Source organism: Eubalaena glacialis, chromosome 5 (assembly GCF_028564815.1).
Source record: "Eubalaena glacialis isolate mEubGla1 chromosome 5, mEubGla1.1.hap2.+ XY, whole genome shotgun sequence".
Classification (NCBI taxonomy): domain Eukaryota; kingdom Metazoa; phylum Chordata; class Mammalia; order Artiodactyla; family Balaenidae; genus Eubalaena; species Eubalaena glacialis.
The window spans coordinates 90,923,234-90,944,459 of record NC_083720.1 but is presented as its reverse complement, the minus strand read 5'-3'; the positions used below and the strand labels follow the sequence as shown (position 1 = coordinate 90,944,459).

The following is a 21,226-nucleotide window of genomic DNA, read 5'->3' as shown; positions in this document are numbered from 1 at the left end:
TTATTCACAATAGTCAAGAGGTAGAAGCAACCCAAATGTCCACTGACAGATGAATGGATAAAGTGTGATACATACATACAATACATACCTATATTACATATTATATAGTCTTAAAAAATTCCTGGGCTTCCCTGGTGGCGCAGTGGTTGAGAATCTGCCTGCCAATGCAGGCAACACGGGTTCAAGCCCTGATCTGGGAAGATCCCACATGCCGCGGAGCAACTGGGCCCATGAGCCACAACTACTGAGCCTGCGCATCTGGAGCCTGTGCTCCCAACAAGAGAGGCCGCGATAGTGAGAGGCCTGCGCACCGCGATAAAGAGTGGCCCCCGCTTGCAGCAACTGGAGAAAGCCCTAGCACAGAAACGAAGACCCAACACAGCCAAAAATAAATAAATTAAAAAAAAAAAAAATTCCTGTCACATGCTACAACATGGATGAACATTGAGGACATTAGGCTAAGCAAAATAAGCAGTCACAAAAGGACAAATACTGTATGATTTCACTCATATAGAATATCTAAAGTAATAAAAGTCATAGAAAAAGAAAGCAAAAAGGTAGAGGCTCACGAAAGGCTGAGGGTGGATCAGTGGGGAGGGGGCAGTATTTATGGGTATCGAGTTTTAATTTTGCAAGATAAATTTCTAGAGATCTATTATATAAAAGTAAATATACTTAACATTACTGAACTATACACTTAAAAATGGTTAAGATGGCCAATTTTATGTTTTTTGCCGCAATTTAAAAAGAATGATATAGAACCTATTCCTGATATATTAAGTGAAAAAGGAAAATAGGTGAATGGTATAGCAGAGCATAATCGCTTATAAAATACCTTGTAAGCCTTATAAAATACTTCAGGGTAATACACCAAAACATCAACATTTATTAACTCTGTAGTCTAGGGCTATAGGTCTTCATTATTTCTTTTATCTGTAGTTTCTAAACGAACTTACGAAAATTTTTAAAGACTATGAGGGGTCACAAAAACACAACGCTGGCCTTATGAATAGACATTAGTGCTTTCTTTATTGCCATTTTAGATCTAACATTTTTTTTTTATCACAACTATTTTATTTTACTTTTTTTTAACATCTTTATTGGAGTATAATTGCTTTACAATGTTGTGTTAGTTTCTGCTGTATAACAAAGTGAATCAGCTATACGTTAGATCTAACATTTTAAAGGCATGCTTCAACTACGTAGATCTGGCCAGAGGAGAAGCTCTATATCAGTACTGAAAATATGAAAAGATTCATTGGGGATGACTGAATTTTGAATAGTGACTTCTGCACAAAGGATCCATCACATAGCAGTTGTGCTCTATGCAGCCGTTGAGGAATTAAAACTATGCTATTACTCCTCCCGACTCTGTGTTCATAATGAAACCAAAAAAACTGAGAATATGGGTAAACTACTAATTCATTTTTAACTGTTTAGCCATCTCATAAAATTTGCCCAGAAAGTGCCTACTGCGAATCTGGGAGATGTTTTGCCACTGGCTGAAGGTGTTACCACAATCGTCTCCAAGTGCTGTGAGTCTACCTCTGAGGACTGCATGGCTAAGGAGGTAAGAAAATCGTCATCATCACGAGCCACATACTGAGTGGCAGGCATTCTCCTAAGCTGCTTTCTACATGCATCATCTCAATGAATCCTCATATGTATCCTATGAAATTTAAATATATTGTTAACTCAATTTTACAGATGAGGAAACAGAAGATTAGCAAGGATTAATACTTTGAAGTCATACAACTAGCAAGTGGCAAAGTCCACACACAAGGACAAGATTCTGATTGCCAAGACCTTACTCTACCTACAGAGCCCAATGCAGATCTACTAGTCATATATAGTTAAGTTTAAATTAAACTTAAAGTTTAAACTTCAACTTTGGTAACACTAGCCACTTTTCAAATGCTCAGTATGGCACAGTACAGATAGAAATTATTTATTTCATCATTCATCATCTGTTCTATTAGACAACACTACAACCATTATTAAAAGTGTCTAATGTTTTTGTTATGTCTATTAAAATTTGATAGTCATCCAAATTTCTCACCTTTCATTTATATAATCCTTTCAAGTAGATACAAATTTGAACTGTTACTTAAATAAAAGTCACTACCTGTCTGTGGACCTCTTTAGAAATAGATACTTTGTTACCTGGCCTTTTTTCATTAAGGATACCTGTCTGTGTCCATAGGTGTTTTTCTATAACCTGACTTATAATGGCTAAGTGGGACTCTATGTATGTATTGCATATGCTGCATTTATCTACCTAGATATGCCATCTTTTTATTTAACCAGTCCCCTTTTATTGGATTTAGGTTGTTTCAGTTTAATATGTTAAGCAATGCTGCCCTTAATAGCCTTATAGCTAAATCTTCCCTTCACCCGTAATTATTTTCTGAGAGTAAATTCGTGGAAATCAGATTGTATACTTTAAGGCTCTTAGTACACATTGACAAATTGCCCTCCGCAAATGTCCTACCAATGTACCTTGAAAGAGCATTCACACTGACTTTTGTAAGCCTTCCTTATTTTTAATTAGACTAACTAGGAAACTAACAATGCACAAACTCACAATTGCTTTTGTAGCTGCCTGAATACACAGTAAAAATCTGTGACAACTTATCCACAAAGAATTCTAAGTTTAAGGACTGTTGTCAAGAAAAAACACCCATGGACATTTTTGTGTGCACTTACTTCATGCCAGCTGCCCAAAACCCCGACCTGCCAGATGTCAAGTTGCCCACAAACAAAGATGTGTGTGATAAAGGAAACACCAAAGTCCTAGATCAGTAAGTAGGGTTGATCTAATTTGACAGTATTGATATTCACTAGCATTAAGTGACAAAGAAATTAAAACGGGAAGAAATGGTAATATATAATGTTTTCCTCCAGCTAAGAACTAAAATAAACCATTGGTTGCGTATACTGAGTTGCATGAACTACCAGTACGTGCATACTTGAGGTGTAAAAATATTTCTCAATTAAGTCAACAGGCCCCAAAATCAATTACCAGTATTAGAGAGCAGGATTTAGACTGAATTTGGATTGAAACTAATTTACATTTGTCTAAGTACTCATTGTTTTTATAAATGCATAAACAATGGGATGAGACAATGGAAGAATTTACACAAACTACTTTCACAGAAAAGCTACCTAAGTTGCTCACTTGATGCTTTATATAGGGTTCACTGCATTATAGTTGCATAAAGGACAGTTCCATAGGCATTTGAAGTAGATCTGTTTATATATAAATATATAAACAAATTTATATGTAGTATATACAGCATTTTACTTGAGTTAAATTAACTAGTTACAATAGCTTCAAAGCAACTGTTGATAATTTGCATTCAAATGAGAATACTGATTTTAACTTCAAACCTGTTGATTTGGAGTCAATTTTAATTAAATCTTATTTTTAATTAAGAAGGCAGGTATTCTGCCTTAATAGATGTCAAATTTCAAAACATGACATGCTTACACAAATCTACCCATGTTAAAGAGTGTTATCTCCTTTCTCTTTCATGCCAGGTATACGTTTGACCTAAGTAGGAAGACTCATATTCCAGAAGTATTCCTCAGTAAAATACTTGAGCCAACCCTGAAAAGTCTTGATGAATGCTGCCACTCTGAAGACTCTACTGCCTGTTTCAATGCTAAGGTACAATGTGCTACCTTTTCTTTATCAACTTTGCTATAGATCAAGGGTTGGCAAACTGCAGCTCATAGGGCAAATCTGGCCTGGTGTCTGTGATCTAAGAATGGTCTTACATTTTTAAATGCCCTAAAAATAAAAATATTTCATTATACATGAAAATTATATAAGACTCCAACATCAGTGTTCATAAAGTTTCATTGGCATATAGCTCTACTTATTGTTTATGGCTGCTTTCTTGCCATGGTGGCAGTTGACTAGGTACAGCAGAGACTGTATAGGACTTACAAAGCTTAAAGTATTTACAATCTGGTCTTACGTAGAAAATGTTAGCCAATATCTGATAGAGATAATAAACACTCATCTTGATACATTGCATGGAGTTCTGATTTCACATCTCCCTGAACAGTGTTTCAAGACAAATAATTGTTTTCTTACAGGGCCCTCAATTGACGAGAGAACTATCTTCTTTCATTGAAAAGGGACAAGAACTGTGTGCCGATTATTCAGAAAACACATTTACTGAGTACAAGAAAAAGTAAGGGACTTGTTCTGGCTGATTCCTCCAAATTTATCAATAATAGTAGCCCAGTACTGCTATTTGAAGCAGAGTTGAAGACTCTAGATGTGCTAAGTCAAAAAGGAAGGCATGGGCTTCCCTGGTGGCGCAGTGGTTAAGAATCTGCCCGCTAATGCAGGGGACACGGGTTCGAGCCCTGGTCTGGGAAGATCCCACATGCCGCGGAGCAACTGGGCCCCTGAGCCACAACTACTGAGCCTGCGCGTCTGGAGCCTGTGCTCCACAACAAGAGAGGCCGCGATAGTGAGAGGCCCGCACACCGCGATGAAGAGTGGCCCCCACTTGCCACAACTGGAGAAAGCCCTCGCACAGAAACGAAGACCCAACACAGCCATAAATAATAAATAAAAATTAAGTGAAACTCTTTTTAGAAAAATAAAGGAAGGCATTTCTTTATAAATAAGTGTTAACACTAAAATAATAGGCCATAATAATGAAAAGTTTTACTGGCTTCCTGGAAAATCTCTGTTGAGAAGATCATGTCACTCTCAACTTTATTAATTTATTAGATTCATTTCCAATCATTTTGAACAACACAGATCAAGTAAGCACAAATACAACCCCACAAAAAAACCTTTATAAAGAATCCCAAAAGGATGACACCTTCTTCAGTGACCCCCATGAAGTCTACCTTAACAAAGCTCTAAAAGAAAAAAAAGCTGTGAAATCCTTTAAGTTCAAAATGGTTATTTCCCAGTTATCAGGAAATTACATAATTAATAGATTATGGAGGCGTTATAGAATGTTACAGATAATGCAAGATTAAGTTCTCTGCCAACAGTTTTGAACTCCAGGACTACCCGGGGCAACTGAGTGATAATTTATATAATCTCAATACATTAAAAATGTTAATGCAGTAAAATTGACATTTTGAGTTTTGAAAGCAGAGAAGATTGAAACGATTGCGTCTAGGTATTTACAATGCCATACGTGCCCTTTTTCTCCCTATCCTGTGAGTTCCTTCTGGTCTGACTTGCTTTCCCTCCCAGCTGGGACCAACTCTTTTCAATAACGCTTTTATAAGCAAGCTAGTCCCCCTCACCCTCTTGGCCTTTCCCTGTATCCATCTTACTAATCCCAACTCCAGATAAACGTGGGTATCTACTACTTCCCAATCCCACTACCGACTGGGCTGGCAAGTATTTCTTGGAGAAAGTCGTAAACCAGGCTGAGTCATAAACCATTATGACGGTAGAGAGTTACCAAGATCATAGACCAATCAAACTGGGAGAGAATCAAGAGAATTCAGATCCTAGCACCGTCTTGAAAGGGAGATAGAGAGTTAGTTAATAGTAGAGCTCAAAACAAGAGCCAAAGTTTCTAACCTTTTTTGTGTTTTCTAGCATAGCTAGTTGAGAAGTTGGCAAACTGAAGGGAAAATTACATAAAATGAGGGAGAATACATGAAGGTGACAAAGTCCTGTAAGGGAAGTATTCTTTGAGGAGTTTGAAATCTAGAACTTGAGAGAAGATGAAAGGTCAGGGAGAATAGAGGAGGAAGTCATCCATGCTGATTGATGCAACTGAGCGAATGAAAGGGGAAAGGCGGGAATTCAAATTCAGCAACAGTTTGTATGTTTACTTTCATGACCTAAAGAGACAGGTTTCACTTTCTAATCTCAAATTGAGGCACTAAAAATCATTCCACAGATATTAAATTTTCTTAAGAAGGGCAACTATATTTTCCTTTTTTGTTGCTAAAGATCTGAAATGGCTATCATTTTGCACTAGACATGTTTATAAAACACATCTAGTAAAACTTTACATAAAATTGGCCTTTCAGACTGGCAGAGAGGCTAAGAGGAAAACTGCCTGATGCCACAGAGACAGAACTCGAAGAGCTGGTTGCCAAGCGCTCAGACTTTGCCTCCAAGTGTTGTTCTATAAACTCACCTCCTCTCTACTGCAATTCAGAGGTAAGAAAATTTAACCCTCTACTTAATCACTGCATAGTATTAAGAACTTATATAGTAAGATTTACTCATTTGTTATTGATTGCCTGTCCTATTCATGGGGAAATGTTTTGTTGGCCTTTTCAGATGCAGTAATCCATTTGTTTACATCCTCCATTTGACCCATTATTCTCCAGCAGTCATTTCAGAATGCTATATTAGAATAGTCAAAAAAGATAAAGAGCACTCCATTTCACTTTACAGCTAATTTGGAGGTATTAGTGACAATTCCAAGAATTTTGATGTCTCACCCATTCTATTTCTGGAACATAGAGGCAGGGTTAAAACAACTCTATGCCATACCAAAATAGTATCTTCCTTTGCTCACCTCTTTCTAAAGTTCATGATATTAAGTTGTATCCCTTTTGGCCGGATTTAACTATTGTTGGTTTTGTTGTCTATTGGGAAGGAAACATTTATGATCCATTTTGGACCCATCATTTTTGCCTTTACATAAAAATAATTTAACTACAGTGTAAAAGTTAATACTACTTAGGCCAGTGATTTAATGCCAATCAGAGGTCCTTTTCTATAAGTTAAAGAATTTTTTCAAGAACTTACATGAAATTTTGTTCATTTAAACCATGAAAGCAACAAAGCCTGGTTTCATTTTATTATTCTATTATTTTTCTATTCTATTTCTATTACTATTCTATTAGAGCACATTTGATAATATCCAAGAACTTAATAAAAATCACAAAAGTTTATGTGTCAGAAGAAAACCTTGAAGCTCATTTAGTGTAATTTTTTACTCAGTTATTCCCTTCCACAGGTCATTCAGCTTCCATTTAAATACAGTCAATTTATTTTCTCCTAGAGGTAGACTATTTCACTGCCCGGTAGCTTCATTTATGAGAACATTTTTCTATAAACTAAACCATGATATTCCCCTCATAATTTCTACTGAGTCTAGTCTGGCTTTCTCTACCAACTAGAAAATGTCTTTTCTCTCTTCTCAGTAGAGGCTCTTTTATATTTGAAGTGGTTTTTGGAAAGTTAGACTGTGAAAAGCTGTTTGTGCCTTTGTTTTTGTTCTTTTAAGTTTGGGGCTATATGTACCAATTCTCTGAACATTTTAGTGAAGTTTTGTTTTTTACTGTATACTGCCAAACAAAGCCTTAAATTAACAAATCGAGCTACATCATATTGTTTGTCTTTCTCCTCTATACCCTTGAAGATTCTGATTTCTCCTCCAATTTCCATGTATACACTCCAATCCCAAACCTATTTGCCAACCTTGTTTGTAATAATTTGTAAAGTCAGAATTCCAGATGAAAAGGGTACAATACAATAAAAGCCTGTTCTTTAAATTCTGCTGAGAAATATATCATGTTCACCTTTCATTAAAATTCAAAACAAGTAAGATTCTAAACAAAAACTGAAAGAGTTGGCGTATTAGGATATTTTGGTCATTATCGGCATTAAAACATTTAGCATAAGGCAACTAAATCGAACAGTTCCTTCCTGGACTACCAACTGGCTTTGGGTAATATAAGTAGCTGCTTAGGCTGCCTTTTCCAGAAGGGAAAAAAAAAAAAAAGTCACCTTACCTAAAAGGTGTTTTCTATCAGCAGAATTTGCTCTGACGGCCTCATGCAGTCATCAAGAAAAAAAAAGCCTAAATCCTTTTCTTATATTCTGTCAAAAATACCACTTCTGTAACCCGTCTCTAGTCCCATCATCTGTTCATGCAGCTACACACTTTTCTTTTTGACCTCATCCGAGACAAACTGAGCTTTATGCACGAAGCACATGCTTCCTTCAAGCCTCTTGCTTTTCATTTCTTTAATCTGCTTTTCACTATATTTTTCATTATAACACATTGCCATTTTAAAACTTTATTTTCAACAATCATGATGAGAAGGCAGTTTTGTAATGTTCTATTTTCTTGCTTTATAACCAGTAAATTTATAGCAGTGCTGCTGCTGAGTAGCCAGACTTTCCGTAATTGCTAAAGAACAGTGAGAGGAATGGAGTTGAGATACTCATGAACATTTGATTATTTAGAGCCCTTGGACGTTAGACCCTTTGGTGTTTGTTAGCCTTTTTGATTGTCTTTCTACATTAATCTCATTGTCAGGTAGGTGTGCTCACCTCTGCTTTCTGACTTCAATCTGCTAGAACAGCATTCACTTTAATTCTCAATGCTTAGTGTAAATATTTGTCCCATTTACCCTATAATTTGGATTATAATTTATCATTAAATTTATCATTTAATCTCCTTGTCCAAATGCTTGACAGTTTCTTTTCCTTATAAGTAGTGCCCATCTACTACACTCACTCCAAGTCATTTACATCCAGGGATCCATTTCTGTCTGCCATTCTAAATATACTTGGCACAGTTGCTAGAAGAGTGGCAGAAGGGGCCTCTGAACCATACTAAATCAGTGTTTCATTATGTGGTCATCAACCCCTACCCACCCTCACCCTGATCTTGAAATAATCAGGAAACAGAACCATCAGTGTAATTTTCTTTTGGCTCTACCATGACACTCAGAACTGGTCCATTTTTATTTTCCATAGAGGCCCACTGACTGTAGAAAAACTTACAACTGCAAAATTAGACTTGATTTTTATTTCTCTCCATCATTCAGGCAAGGCATCCCTGTTCATTCTTCTGAAAACTCATTACTATGCTATCCCTAAGATGTCCCAACGTTTTCAGAAAGCCACTGTTATGTCCTGGAGTTGATCATTAAAATTTCGAAGACAGTCAAATGCAAATAGCCAAGAGAAGCTGGGCAAAGAGGATACTGACTTTTCCTCTCTCATCCCCTTCACCTCCTTCTCTCCCTTCCCTTGTCTTCTCTCCCATACTTCAGGAAAAATTGTTACATCTCTCAGTATAAGTAGATTTTATAATCCTCAGTGTCATAGCTAGCAATTATTAAACGATTTCTATTTGTTAAGCAGAATATTAATAGCTTTACATGTATTTATAGAATGATCTAAAACAATTCTAAATGTTAGGTAACATTTTAATTCCCCTTTTACACATGGGTTGAGTGAGAGATACAGAGATCATATAAGGAAAATCATAAGTTTATTTCATGAGTCCGTTACTGTCACTCCATGTCATTGTCAGAATTCAGCCCTAATTTAGCTAATAATGACAAAGGCAAATTACCGATACCGGAAAACTATTAATTACTGACTGAAAATCCAAAATTATTGTTAAAATAGCAAACATGATACCAGGTCAGTAGTATCACTCTGAATTCCATTCATCCCACTTCCTTGGATGCTTCTTTCATTAGTTATACTCTTTTGTTTCAACAATACCTTTTTAATGATTCTAATTTAAAGTTACTTATCTCCTGATCTTAGAAAACTAAGATACTTTAGACACTACTCCCTAGCTACTTTTCTCCTTCCCTTACAGCCATGATTCTTGAACAGTATATACTCTCATTCCTTACACCTCTTATTAATTCCTCTACGGAATTAATAAGAGGTACGGCTTTGCAGTACGGCTTCTGATGCTACCATACCACTAATGGCAAAGTCACACTGAAATCTTCTTGCTAAATCTAATAAACATTTTTCAGTCCTTATCTTACCAGCCTTCTCTGCAAAACACTCGATACCCACAATTATTTTTCTTCTTGAAACAACTGTCATCTGCATTATCATATTCTACCTTTTTCCTTCTGACTCTTCCCTTCTTACTCTCTTTAGTATTGTCTTCCTCTTCTACCTATCCCTTAAGTTTCCATGTTTTCCAGAGTTTTTCCTTGATCTTCTTCACTTTTCATGACATGACATTTTCCCTGAGTGTTCTCATCCATGGACATGCCTTCAATCTTCAAATCTCTACCTCTAGCCAGAATCTCTCCCCTCAGCACCAACATTTTTATCCAACTGTCCATGGGGGCTCTCTTGTCCCACAAGAAATTCAAACTCAACATGCCCAAAGTCTTTCCCTTAAAACCCCCTCTTATTTCCGAAATGTATAAACATTATCATCATTCACACATTGTCTAAAATGGAATCCTTGACTTCTATATACATTCAACTAAATTCCAAATCCTATCAATTCTAACTCTTCAATATCTCTCAGTAGATACCTTCTTCTACATTACCAGTACTTTTAGGCAATCTTTTGCCGGGATTACAACCTTGGTCTCCCCATCTCCAGTTTTCCTCCAGTGCCTCACACCCAATTCCATCTCTATACTGAGGTCAAAATAACCTTTGCAAAGCACAAAATGGTTAATACATTCTAATTGCTCTCCATTGCTTCTAAATTGAAGTACAATTTTTTTTTTTTAATCAAAGAATTTGGACCCTTGGTTTCCTCTCCAAACTGATCATTACTTCTTGTTCCTCTTGTGTTGGTTCTCCCGAACTACTTGCAATTTTTCAAGTACATTAAACTTACTCTTACCTCAAGGTTTTGCACCTAATGAATCATCCCAGATTGCCCTATTCGCACCCTATAACATGGCTCAATCTTTCATCAAGATTCTGGATTCAATTTAGACACCACCTCCTCTGGGAGTCCTTCCCTGGCACCCAAGCTGTTATGCCTTAACATTCAGTGCACACCCAATAATTAGCACCTATTAACTATTGTCATTTTTTCCTTGTCTTTTTTCCTGGAATACTGTAAACTCTTCAAGAGCAGGGACACTGTAAAACTAAATAAGGATGTGAAGGATGGTCAATTAAAAGTTCAATATAAAACTGCACTTTGACAAGAACACTTTCCTCTAAACAAGGTTCAAAAAAATTTGTTATACCTTCTGAAATGACCTACTAGTCTACAAACAAAACACTCCATGATTTAAATAATTTTTTTCATTTCAGATTGATGCTGAAATGAATACCCTACAGTCCTGATGCATGTGTATTGTCTTAGGTAAGTACGGTTTTTAAAGGCAGCAAAGAACCCAGCTTTGTACAATGTATTTTTAAAATCATAATGGGAAGGAGACTATTTGTCCAAATTATTCTAACAATTATTTAAAGTCATTTTATGAGACTATTTTATGAGATGAGATATTAAGCATATGGAAAAGTCAAGGAGCTTACGCAAGTATATACGACCAACTTCTGACAAATTTAGGACTAGAATTCAGATCCCCAGCCTGGTACTGTATCCATCTTAACCTCACATCTAAGATAATGACAGTATAGAGATCATTTCAGGGGTTTTAATGCATTCAATAGAAAAAACTGAGTTTGAAGACAGAGACCATCAAGTCTTAAAGATAACATGGCAGGATTCTCAGAAGGAAAGCGGCATTCCTCAAATTAAAGCAACACTGTTGAAATAGTACCACTTGCTTCTTTCAGATATTACATTTTCACCCATTAAAAAATGCCTGATAAAGATATTAAAAGTACAAAATAATTTCGATAGAACTCCATACTTTAAACTGAAGGTGACCTCAACTGTGCACATTTCTACAAAAATATTTTCTCTCTAGATTTAATTGTATTCATTTTAAAGATATTGCTTCTGAAATTTAAAAAAATGATTTAAAAAAGTGGTTTTGGTTTATCTCAGATCTTAAACAGGCTTTTCAATGATGTAAAATTTTAACTTTGCTGATTTACTGACATCTTTTCCTAAAATGATATGGAAGCAAAAGCCTTTGACTAATGAAATTCAAGCTTCCAGCTATCAACAATATGAATCATTAGAAACAGCAAAAGAAAATTAACATTCTGAGAGGCACTGCAATGGAGATGATCAAGGAAACTCATTTTTGGAATCACTCAATCTGGATTAGAATCCCCTCTCCATCTATCTTTATAAACTTAAATTATACTGCCTAGAGCTCAGTTCCCTTTTCTGTAAGAAGAAAATTGTAATATCTACCTCTCAGCATTGTTGTAATGATTAAGTGAAATGATTATGCATATAAAATTCCTAGAAAATAGTAGCAGTAATACTAGCAAAGTTGTTACTGCTGCCGCTTCTACTACTGATACAACTGTCGACTAAAGAAAAACATACAACCTGAAAGTTGTGAGTTATGTTTTATTTGGGGACCTTACTGAGGACTATAGCCCAGGAGACAGCCTCTCAGATAGCTCTGAGGAGGTAAGGGAGGAGCCAGGATATATAGGAGGTTTTTTGCTGAAAAAACAAACATGAAGTTGAACATCAAAGATTATTGCTAATCACAAAGAACAGACAACTCAAGTTAATGATTTTAGCTCTTTTCTATTATATGGAAAGGTGCAAGAATCTGGGGTCATTGAAATTATTGCTTTAGATATGCATAGGGCCAGCATCCAGAGCACCGAAAGTTTTCTGTTTTTCTCCATCCTGAATTCCCCTGAGGGCACACTGTCAGGACAGCTGCAGTGTCTGATGGCAGGCAACATTTATTGTTTATTGGCATGGCAGGCAACATTCTTTGTCTGCAATCTGAATCTAAACTAAAACAAGTTTCCCTGCCTATATATTCTTGTGCTCTTGCATATGAATATTGTGTCTTAAAGGGAAAGTAAGTTCACTGAACTATTTCTGGAGAAAAAGGCTAAAGGCCACACCTGAAACTAATATGTCACTTATCCCTCAATTAAAAAATTAAAAGCCAAGTTACTTGAGTATAAATATTCTAGAGTTAAAAATAGTATCTGGTCTCTGTTGCTGCTAAACTAATCGTTTTCCCTCATTTAAATTAATTCAGTCTCCCTTCATCTCAATCCACATATGATCTATATAGAGTTAAAATCCCAATACACAACATTACCTCACCTCCCACCCTTCGAGGTATCCCTAGCCTTAATAAGAATTCGGGTTGTTTGGAAAGCCATATAACTTCGCCTTTGAATTTGTTTTCACCGGATTATGTCATTCTCTAGGAACTCAGTGCATTTTTTGGTGTCTCATGTATATTCATATTCTTCCAGTCCCTGGGAGCACAAATTGAAAAAGAGGGTATTTTAAGAAGAGGTAACACTAATTTGATGGATTAAGAGATTTTTTTTTAATTAATTATTTTTATTTTTGGCTGTGTTGGGTCTTCGTTTCTGTGCGCGGGCTTTCTCTAGTTGTGGCAAGCGGGGGCCACTCTTCATCGCGGTGCGCGGGCCTCTCACTATCGCGGCCTCTCTTGTTGCGGAGCACAGGCTCCAGACGCGCAGGCTCAGTAGTTGTGGCTCACAGGCCTAGTTGCTCCGCGGCATGTGGGATCTTCCCAGGCCAGGGCTCGAACCCGTGTCCCCTGCATTAGCAGGCAGATTCTTAACCACTGCACCACCAGGGAAGCCCAAGAGATTTTTTTTTTTAAACCTAACAACTTTCTGAAATATTTAATGCTAGCTAAGTCAACAGGTAAACTGTTTTTTTCAGTGACAGATTAACGAAGGGTTCTAATATACTGATTCTTCTGGTTCTAGTCATTATCTTCTATAAACATTTTATCATTTCTCTCGCATTAGTCAATATTTTTCTATGGCCTTTAATTAGTCCTTCAATTTCTGCATCACCCAATTGTTTGGCCACCCAAACACATTTTGATCAGCTAGAAGGAAGCCCTAAAAATCACTCACATATTCCTTCCATAGGTTTCAAGCTCATTTTACCCACTGCCTGTTTATTATAACCACAATCTGCAATTATAAAGGGTTGTTATATTTGGAGCAGTTATGTGGCTTTGAAAGAGCAAATTATACCGTGTTCACAAGGTTGTGGGACTGGGGCACTTGATGTCTAGAAATAATGATGCCATAACCTAAAAGTTCTATTAGGTTTCTAGAACACAGCCAGCAGATTATAATTCTTGGGTTCCAGGTAGGATTCTGTAGCTCTGTAGGACAATCCTGGATTCATTTAATTATCAGCAGTTGTGAGCTGCTCTGAATCCAGCACTTGACTTTGATCGCAAACTAAGTAGTGAGCACTTGTCTTCCCTCCCCCCTCTCCCCATAGACCAGCCTTTTCTTCATATCTTAAATTGCTCTAGAATATATCCAAGCTCTTCTATGGTTTTTCTTACTCTAACAATTATGCTCTTGATGACAGAAGTGGCACATTATTTAGTGTGAAGCAGTTCCTAAATCCATTAAACTAACTTTGGCTGGCTATGTATTTTTCACTGAAAGCCTACCCCACTCTAGAGATTTGAACAGCTTGTAGAAGCTGAAGCCTTTGTCTCAAGGTGTTCCCATCCTTAGGTACACCCACAATTCATGTCTTCCACTCAACAGCTTGATGCTATTTCATTCTTAACCAAAGTCTTTTTTATAAACCTGACTTGTCATCTTGACAGTTATTGGGCCCCTTGATCAATTTCTTCTAACCCCCAAGTTGATTGTGACCACATTTGCATGCCCCACTGGAGAAGGAATTACTGTCTTTTAATAAATCCCACAAAGCCAGTTATCTTTTTCCTTCAGCTTTGGAAACAATTAGTGTTCCTTGGGTTGCCAACAGATAAAGGAGTTAGCTCATGCTGCAGAATCGAGTCAGAGGGAAAATGCTACTAGAATCACACGGAACATAACTAGGTGCTGACACCACGAGAGAAACATATGAGGGAAGCATGGAGGTGTCTCCTTTCTCATCCTCACTCCAAGGCATAAACTCATTGGGTCAATGAAAGATGGAATTTCCTGCACTGTGCAAATAGAATGATGATACAACTCTGCTGTAGTGTCTTGGAAAAGAAAATAAGCAAGGGGGAGACACATCTGCTTCATTACAAAGTAGAAGGTGATTTGATTAAAACCTCACACTCAGTGAGTTACTAAAATAACGACTGAACTATTATCTCAGTCCCATGACTGAGGGGCCTCATGTGCATTGGTGGCTTTTTTTCGCTCTGGCAGTGATTATTCATACTCCTACATCAGAAACTTACATACACCATTACTTCAAAGAAAAAAAAAAACTGTATAATGTACCTTAGCATAACAGTGATGGCTTTATATTCAGGCCTTGGGAATTTCTTACATTGACTCTGGACCCATCAGGTGGGCTATAGTGGATACACAGGTCACGCTAGACAGGTTTATCTTTATGCATAATAACCTGACCTTATATGCATCTGTTGAACTGTAGGATGATTGTCGCCCATTAGCTCTGGTTTTCTAACATTTCTTTCCATTATTCCCACAGACCTAGAGCTGGAACCACTCTGGGAATGACATCTGACAGCCTAACCTAAGCAAAACCAGAGCTCCTAGGGAGACAACTAGGATACTCCCTGCTTGTCATCAGCTGCAATAGCCTCGTACTATTGTTAATGTTGAGTATGATGATCTGTTAACAAAATAAATTGTACTATAATGCAAACCATAAATGCTACTGAGCATGATGCTACCGTGTTGATCTCCAGCACTATTCCTGTGACCTTCACAAAGACACTACAGGAGGCAGCCTCAGCCTCACAAGCCCCTGCTTTTTTCTAGATTTGCTGTGTCCTAAAAGATTCATGGCATAAGCATCCACTTTACACTTCCCAGCACACTGAGCTCCATGCCTTGATCGCTTCTCAGGCTTAATACGTACCATTAAGAAAAAGTTAACAGGGGCTTCCCTGGTGGCGCAGTGGTTGGGAATCTGCCTGCTAATGCAGGGGACACGGGTTCGAGCCCTGGTCTGGGAAGATCCCACATGCCGCGGAGCAGCTGGGCCCGTGAGTCACAACTACTGAGCCTGCGCGTCTGGAGCCTGTGCTCCGCGACAGTGAGAGGCCCACGCACCGTGATGAAGAGTGGCCCCCGCTTGCCACAACTAGAGAAAGCCCTCGCACAGAAACGAAGACCCAACACAGCCAATAAATAAATAAATAAAAACATGTCAATTCATTAAATATTTAAAAAAACAAAAAAAGAAAAAGTTAACAGCCTTCTACCATAAATAGCCCACAATAGGTAACTTCTTAAAGAAAAAATTCGTTTTTAATTAAAGAAAAAGCCTCCTGAGGATATCTTCTTGCTCCCAGCTGCAAGTTGTACGCCATTAATTAGGTAGTATCTGCCTGGCGAAAAGAAAATCTTTGGAGCCTGAACAAGTTTATTGTTGCTAAAGACGAGTCCTCAGAGCAATTTATTGGGTCAAAGTTCTAAATACAATGATTTCAGCTGAATTCAATTTACCGTATATACACTATAAGATATTCTTTCTATGTGCTTGATTTGCCCATGGAAACTGAAGGTGTTCTAACTCAACAGATTTTGCTTTAAAAGAAAGATTATGTTTTCAGAATAAATACTCCTCTGAAACCAATACAAGCCAAGGAAAGCCTTCTATATTTATAGTTAACTGCTTCAAGGAATTGAAATTCATCTCGTGGTCGATGTAGAGTTTTATGGTAGAGACGAAGCATGTTTTAAAGCAAATATAACTGGCGTCATATTAACCAAAATCATCCCTGGTCCCCTCTCAAGATTCTAAGTCCCAGCGGGTTGCATTTCATTAACTAAACCAAGATCAGGTGCTCAAGACTTCAGCTGCCAAGAACTGGGAAAGCCAATGCCTGCCCCTTGCAGCTTCTGCAGCAAAATGTGCAGTTCTACCCTCCCACAAAGATTCCAAGAGGGAAAATTAACCTCCAACAGGGAAGTTCTTTAGGTGATTCCATGAAGTAAAAAAGCAACAACCTACCCATTTCACTTGTAGGCAGCATTTTAGACCTTTTAAAGTCTATTTTTCATTTCTAAAATTAACTTGCTGAAGCTTCAAAACCAACTCTGAGAAGTAAACAGCATTGATAAAAGATATAAGAGGAATGAGACTCCATAAAGGCGGGTGAAGGGCCCAAGGTAGCAGTTAGTAAAAAACAAAGACTTAGCTTTCATTTCTAGCACACCAGGCAAGATTCATGGGCATACTTGAAGAATGTGCTCACTGATCAAATTAGTTTTGGAATCACAATGTAGTGTATGTCCCTTGAAGAGTTACAACTTACGGTATACAATTTATTACTGTCTACATTTAACCAGTGACCTCATTTCCTTTCAATATGGCCCAGAATTATGGCTCTATGAAATTAATTTTGAAAACTTCTGCTCTGCTCTTATCTGAGAAGTCACATTTACAAATTATTCATGAACTGCTTACAAACTGGTCCATTTTGGTCACGTATTTTTATGCCTGACTAGGCAGACCTGGGTGTTTTTTTTTTATCACTAAGTGTTCAATAAATATTACATGATTGGTTGAAGTAGTGTTGTCATGGTTCCCCTGGATATATTTTCCAGCAAACTCTGAACACCTTTCACCATTTTTTAATATTAAGAATCACTGACCCAAATATTCCATCATTTTAGTACAAGAATCTTAATTTTAGACTTTATACCCATAATTATGCCTGCATTTGTTCCATTTGGTAGGAAACAGAGATTTTTTGAGAAGATATTGCCAGAATTTATGCTTATTTCCTAAGTGCTTCCCAACATTAAAGAGACACTTCTGAATTTCCACCTACTACTATCAACCATAGCTGACTTTACTGGTTAATGTCTATTATATAAGTTGTCCTCAATTTTTTATACCTTACATATCACCTTCCTTGAAAAACACTGGTCCTCATGGGAGAAACAAACAAAACAATACTTTGTTACCAAGAATGAAATTCACAAACTCCATCAGTCAGGGTTTCTCCAAGAAAATAGAATAGGAGAGAGAGAGATTGATTTATTATTAAAATTGACTTACATAATCGTGGAGCTGGGAAGTCCGAAGTCCGTAAGGCAGGCCAACAGCCTGGAAACTCACGCATGTTACAGTCCTGAGGTAAAATTCTCCTCTGGGAAACCTCAGTCTTTGCTTTTAAGACCTTTGACTGATTGGCTGACGCCCACGCACATCATCAAGGATAATCTTTTTTTACTTAAAATCAGCTGGTGGGAGAGTTAATCACATCTACAAAATACCTATAGAAACATCTAGACTAATGTATGACTAAACAAAAAGGCACCATAGCCTAGCCAAGTTGACACCTGAAATTTAACCATCACACAAGCCTTCTGTTATTTTTGTGCCCTTTACAAGGTTTAAAGTCTTTCAAGTTGCAGTACTAACATCCTGTGTTTTTCTGGATGCCTAAGTCATCCCACAGGTGATTCTTAAACCATCACCTGGCAACCATCTCCTTAAATGGTCTACACAGGATTATTGTATTAATACCTAACTGGAAATTCTTGGAAAACAAAGCTTCTTTTCGTGGAGATTTAAATTTTAAAACATAAGGGGAAAGCTGTTCTATTATGTCAGTATGTAATATACTCTAATGAAGTGAGAATTTAATCAACTTAACTGTTTATCTCCATTTAGTGATAAATAGCTAAAAATAAACAAGAAGGCTCAGAAGGTTGTCTTTTTAAGCCTCTGCTCTCCCTTTTGTGTACCTCTCCCCACCACGGAATTCTCATCCCCACCCATCCTATAGACCAGTGATTCTCAAGCCTAGCTGCATATTAGAATCATCTGAAGAAGGGATCATCTGAAGGGAAACAAAACAGAACGGTGCCCAGGACCCCCATCTCTGAGATTCAGATTTAATCAGTCTTGATGGAAGCTGCTAGCCAAGACTGCAAATCACTGCTCCAGAAGCGTGGCACCTCACCCCACTTAGAAAAAGGAAAGCCTCGGAGATCAACCAGTTAAACACCAGTTGGCTAAGTGACTGACTGTACCAGAGAAGGGAAAATTTCTAACACTGCCTTATCTCAATCTGCTGTTGCATTTTGAAAATTCTGTCAAGTGTAGAATGAAATTTTCGTCTCTCATTATAGAAAACCCAGTCACAGATAATCAAGTCAAAAGATGGCCTTTCCCAGAAGCTATTTCATCCTTGTCCATTTCTTGCAGGATCTAAAGTACTCTTTTTCCCATTTGGCCAAGAAAGTACCTAATTGTTCTTTCCACCACACCCACCGCCACAAGGCTCTTAGTTTCGTAACTTAAGCTTTTTTGGCAAATTCTGGTTTACAGTTAATGATAGGACCTACTTACTCATCCATAGATCAGGGGTTGGAGGTTCCTATATTGCTTCTACCCCAGCAAGAAAGTTTCTAACAATGAATCGTGTGTCTGTGTCCTCAATCTTCAATTTTCAGAAGCACGGATCTTTTTTTTTAAATTTATTATTAATTTATTTATTTATTTTTGGTTGCGTTGTTCTGTCCCTTGTACGTTGCGCCATGAAGAGCCTCAGGAGGGCATGGCCATTTCAAATCAGAATCTTTACTGCCACCTTGTGGATGACAGTATAAATGCAGATGGCTGTGCAGAAATCTATTCTAAATTCAGATATTAATAAAATTGATAGCATGTAATCACCTTAAACAAGCTTACTTTGTGCTACAGCTCTATTTAGAACAACGTGAAAAGCTTGGAGGCAAGCTAACGACATACAGAATTTTCAACTTTTATTCTCAGAGATTTTAACTGTGTCAATTTGGCAACTTTGTGCACACACACCAAATGATCCATCTAAGTTTTTCATTTAGTTCCTTAGAATGTTTAAAATTTTGAGAAAAAAAGACCCGTTTTATCTCTTAAAAGATAGCAGTAGTGATAAAGTGTATCTTCTCAATATTAAACTCCTTCTAAGATTAGGTTAAAAGATGTTAAAAATAGTAAAATACTTCACTTTTTACATACTGTATTACTTTTCAAAGGACTTTCCTATATTTATTATCTCATCTCCTCTTCATCACCATTACATGAAGCAGATAATCCAGGTCCTAATACATCTAATTTACAGATAAAATGGGTTCAGGGAGATGAGCACACTGATAACAAGCTAACAGCAAACACTGATCTAACAATAACGAACATTTACTAAGCACTTTCCTTAAATCAGGTAGGGCACATACTGCTCTGTAACTGTGCCACTTATCTATTGTTTGTAATGTGCCACCCTGAAAGAGCAGCTTAGAACAATAAATAAATCATTAAATATGGTTACAAATCTGGGGATTGACTGGACTCAAAGTTTCTCATATAGTTACAGTCAGGCAATGGCTGGGGCTGGGACCATCTTGAAAGCTTTTTCATTCATATAAGCTGGCATGAGCTGGAAGGAATCAAACAGCTGGGGTCTGGAATAATGGGATTCCTTGGGCATCTCTCTCTAGGTGGTCTATTCAGGTGGTCTCCATACAGCAGCCTCAGGGCAGCCAGACTTTGCAAGTGGTGGCTGATGATTCCCAGAGTGAGTTTCCCAAGATATGATGGCATATCTAATCAACCCTCAGAAATCAGGCAGCATCCTTTCTACCACATTCTATTCAACAGGCAGTGCAAAGATCCATCCAGTTTCAATGGGAGGTGAAATAGCCTGCATCTTTGTGTGTGTGTGTGATGAATGGAGTATCAAATAATTTGTAGACATTTTAAAACCACCACCTACACATTAGTTTCATTGACCTCCATGACGTAGGTACTACTATTATCCACATTTTACAGATGGAGAAGTTGAGGCACAAAGTGGTTAAATAACCCTCCCAAGGTCAACAACTAATTTACAGTGTTAGAATTGGAATCCAGATTGTTTGACTCCAGACTCTATACTCTTAACCTATATACATACTCTACTGACATTGAAATTGGTAGCTGGATATACACTGGCAATACTGGGTATTTCACTATCAACCATAATTACCAGGTTAAAAAAAAAGTGGAAAACCCTATATTTATACTTCTCTTTATCCCATTTCCAAAAGGAAATCAGATCTAGCCAGGCTATGTTTTGCAGAACACATTATCTTTTAAATAGACATTTATTGAGCATCTGGTCAGCATTTACAAAGGACACTCCCCATCATCAGAGGAACTTCCATTCTAATAGGAAAGACAGGCATCTATACCCACAAACTAGGGAGGAAATGACACCAGCAAGAGAAAGGAATCACTGAGGTAGAGCTGAAAAGAAAACTGGTCAGTGGCAAGTCTCTAAATTTGAACATCAGCACAGGCTCTTGAAGGTGAGATGTTGCTCTCTGCTATTAAATCAGCTCCAGGGCAGGTTGCCTTGTAATGTTCCTCACCCCATGCAAGAAGCATGCCATCTGTCATTTCTTCTCCTGCATCTCACCAGCCAAGTCAACTTTCCTGAA

General features: G+C 37.4%; 1 protein-coding gene across 1 annotated transcript in view; it reads left to right on the top strand.

Annotated features, from left to right (window-relative positions):
- GC (GC vitamin D binding protein) overlaps positions 1-15,332 on the top strand; it is a 40,360-nt gene extending 25,028 nt beyond the window's left edge. Inside the window, exons 7-13 of the mRNA XM_061191448.1 lie at positions 1,441-1,570; positions 2,599-2,801; positions 3,541-3,670; positions 4,105-4,202; positions 6,028-6,160; positions 11,006-11,057; positions 15,276-15,332. Of these exons, the coding sequence (XP_061047431.1) occupies positions 1,441-1,570; positions 2,599-2,801; positions 3,541-3,670; positions 4,105-4,202; positions 6,028-6,160; positions 11,006-11,038 (727 nt within the window). The 3' untranslated portion in view covers positions 11,039-11,057; positions 15,276-15,332. The remainder of the gene's footprint in view (positions 1-1,440; positions 1,571-2,598; positions 2,802-3,540; positions 3,671-4,104; positions 4,203-6,027; positions 6,161-11,005; positions 11,058-15,275) is intronic.
- Positions 15,333-21,226: the final 5,894 nt, after the last annotated feature.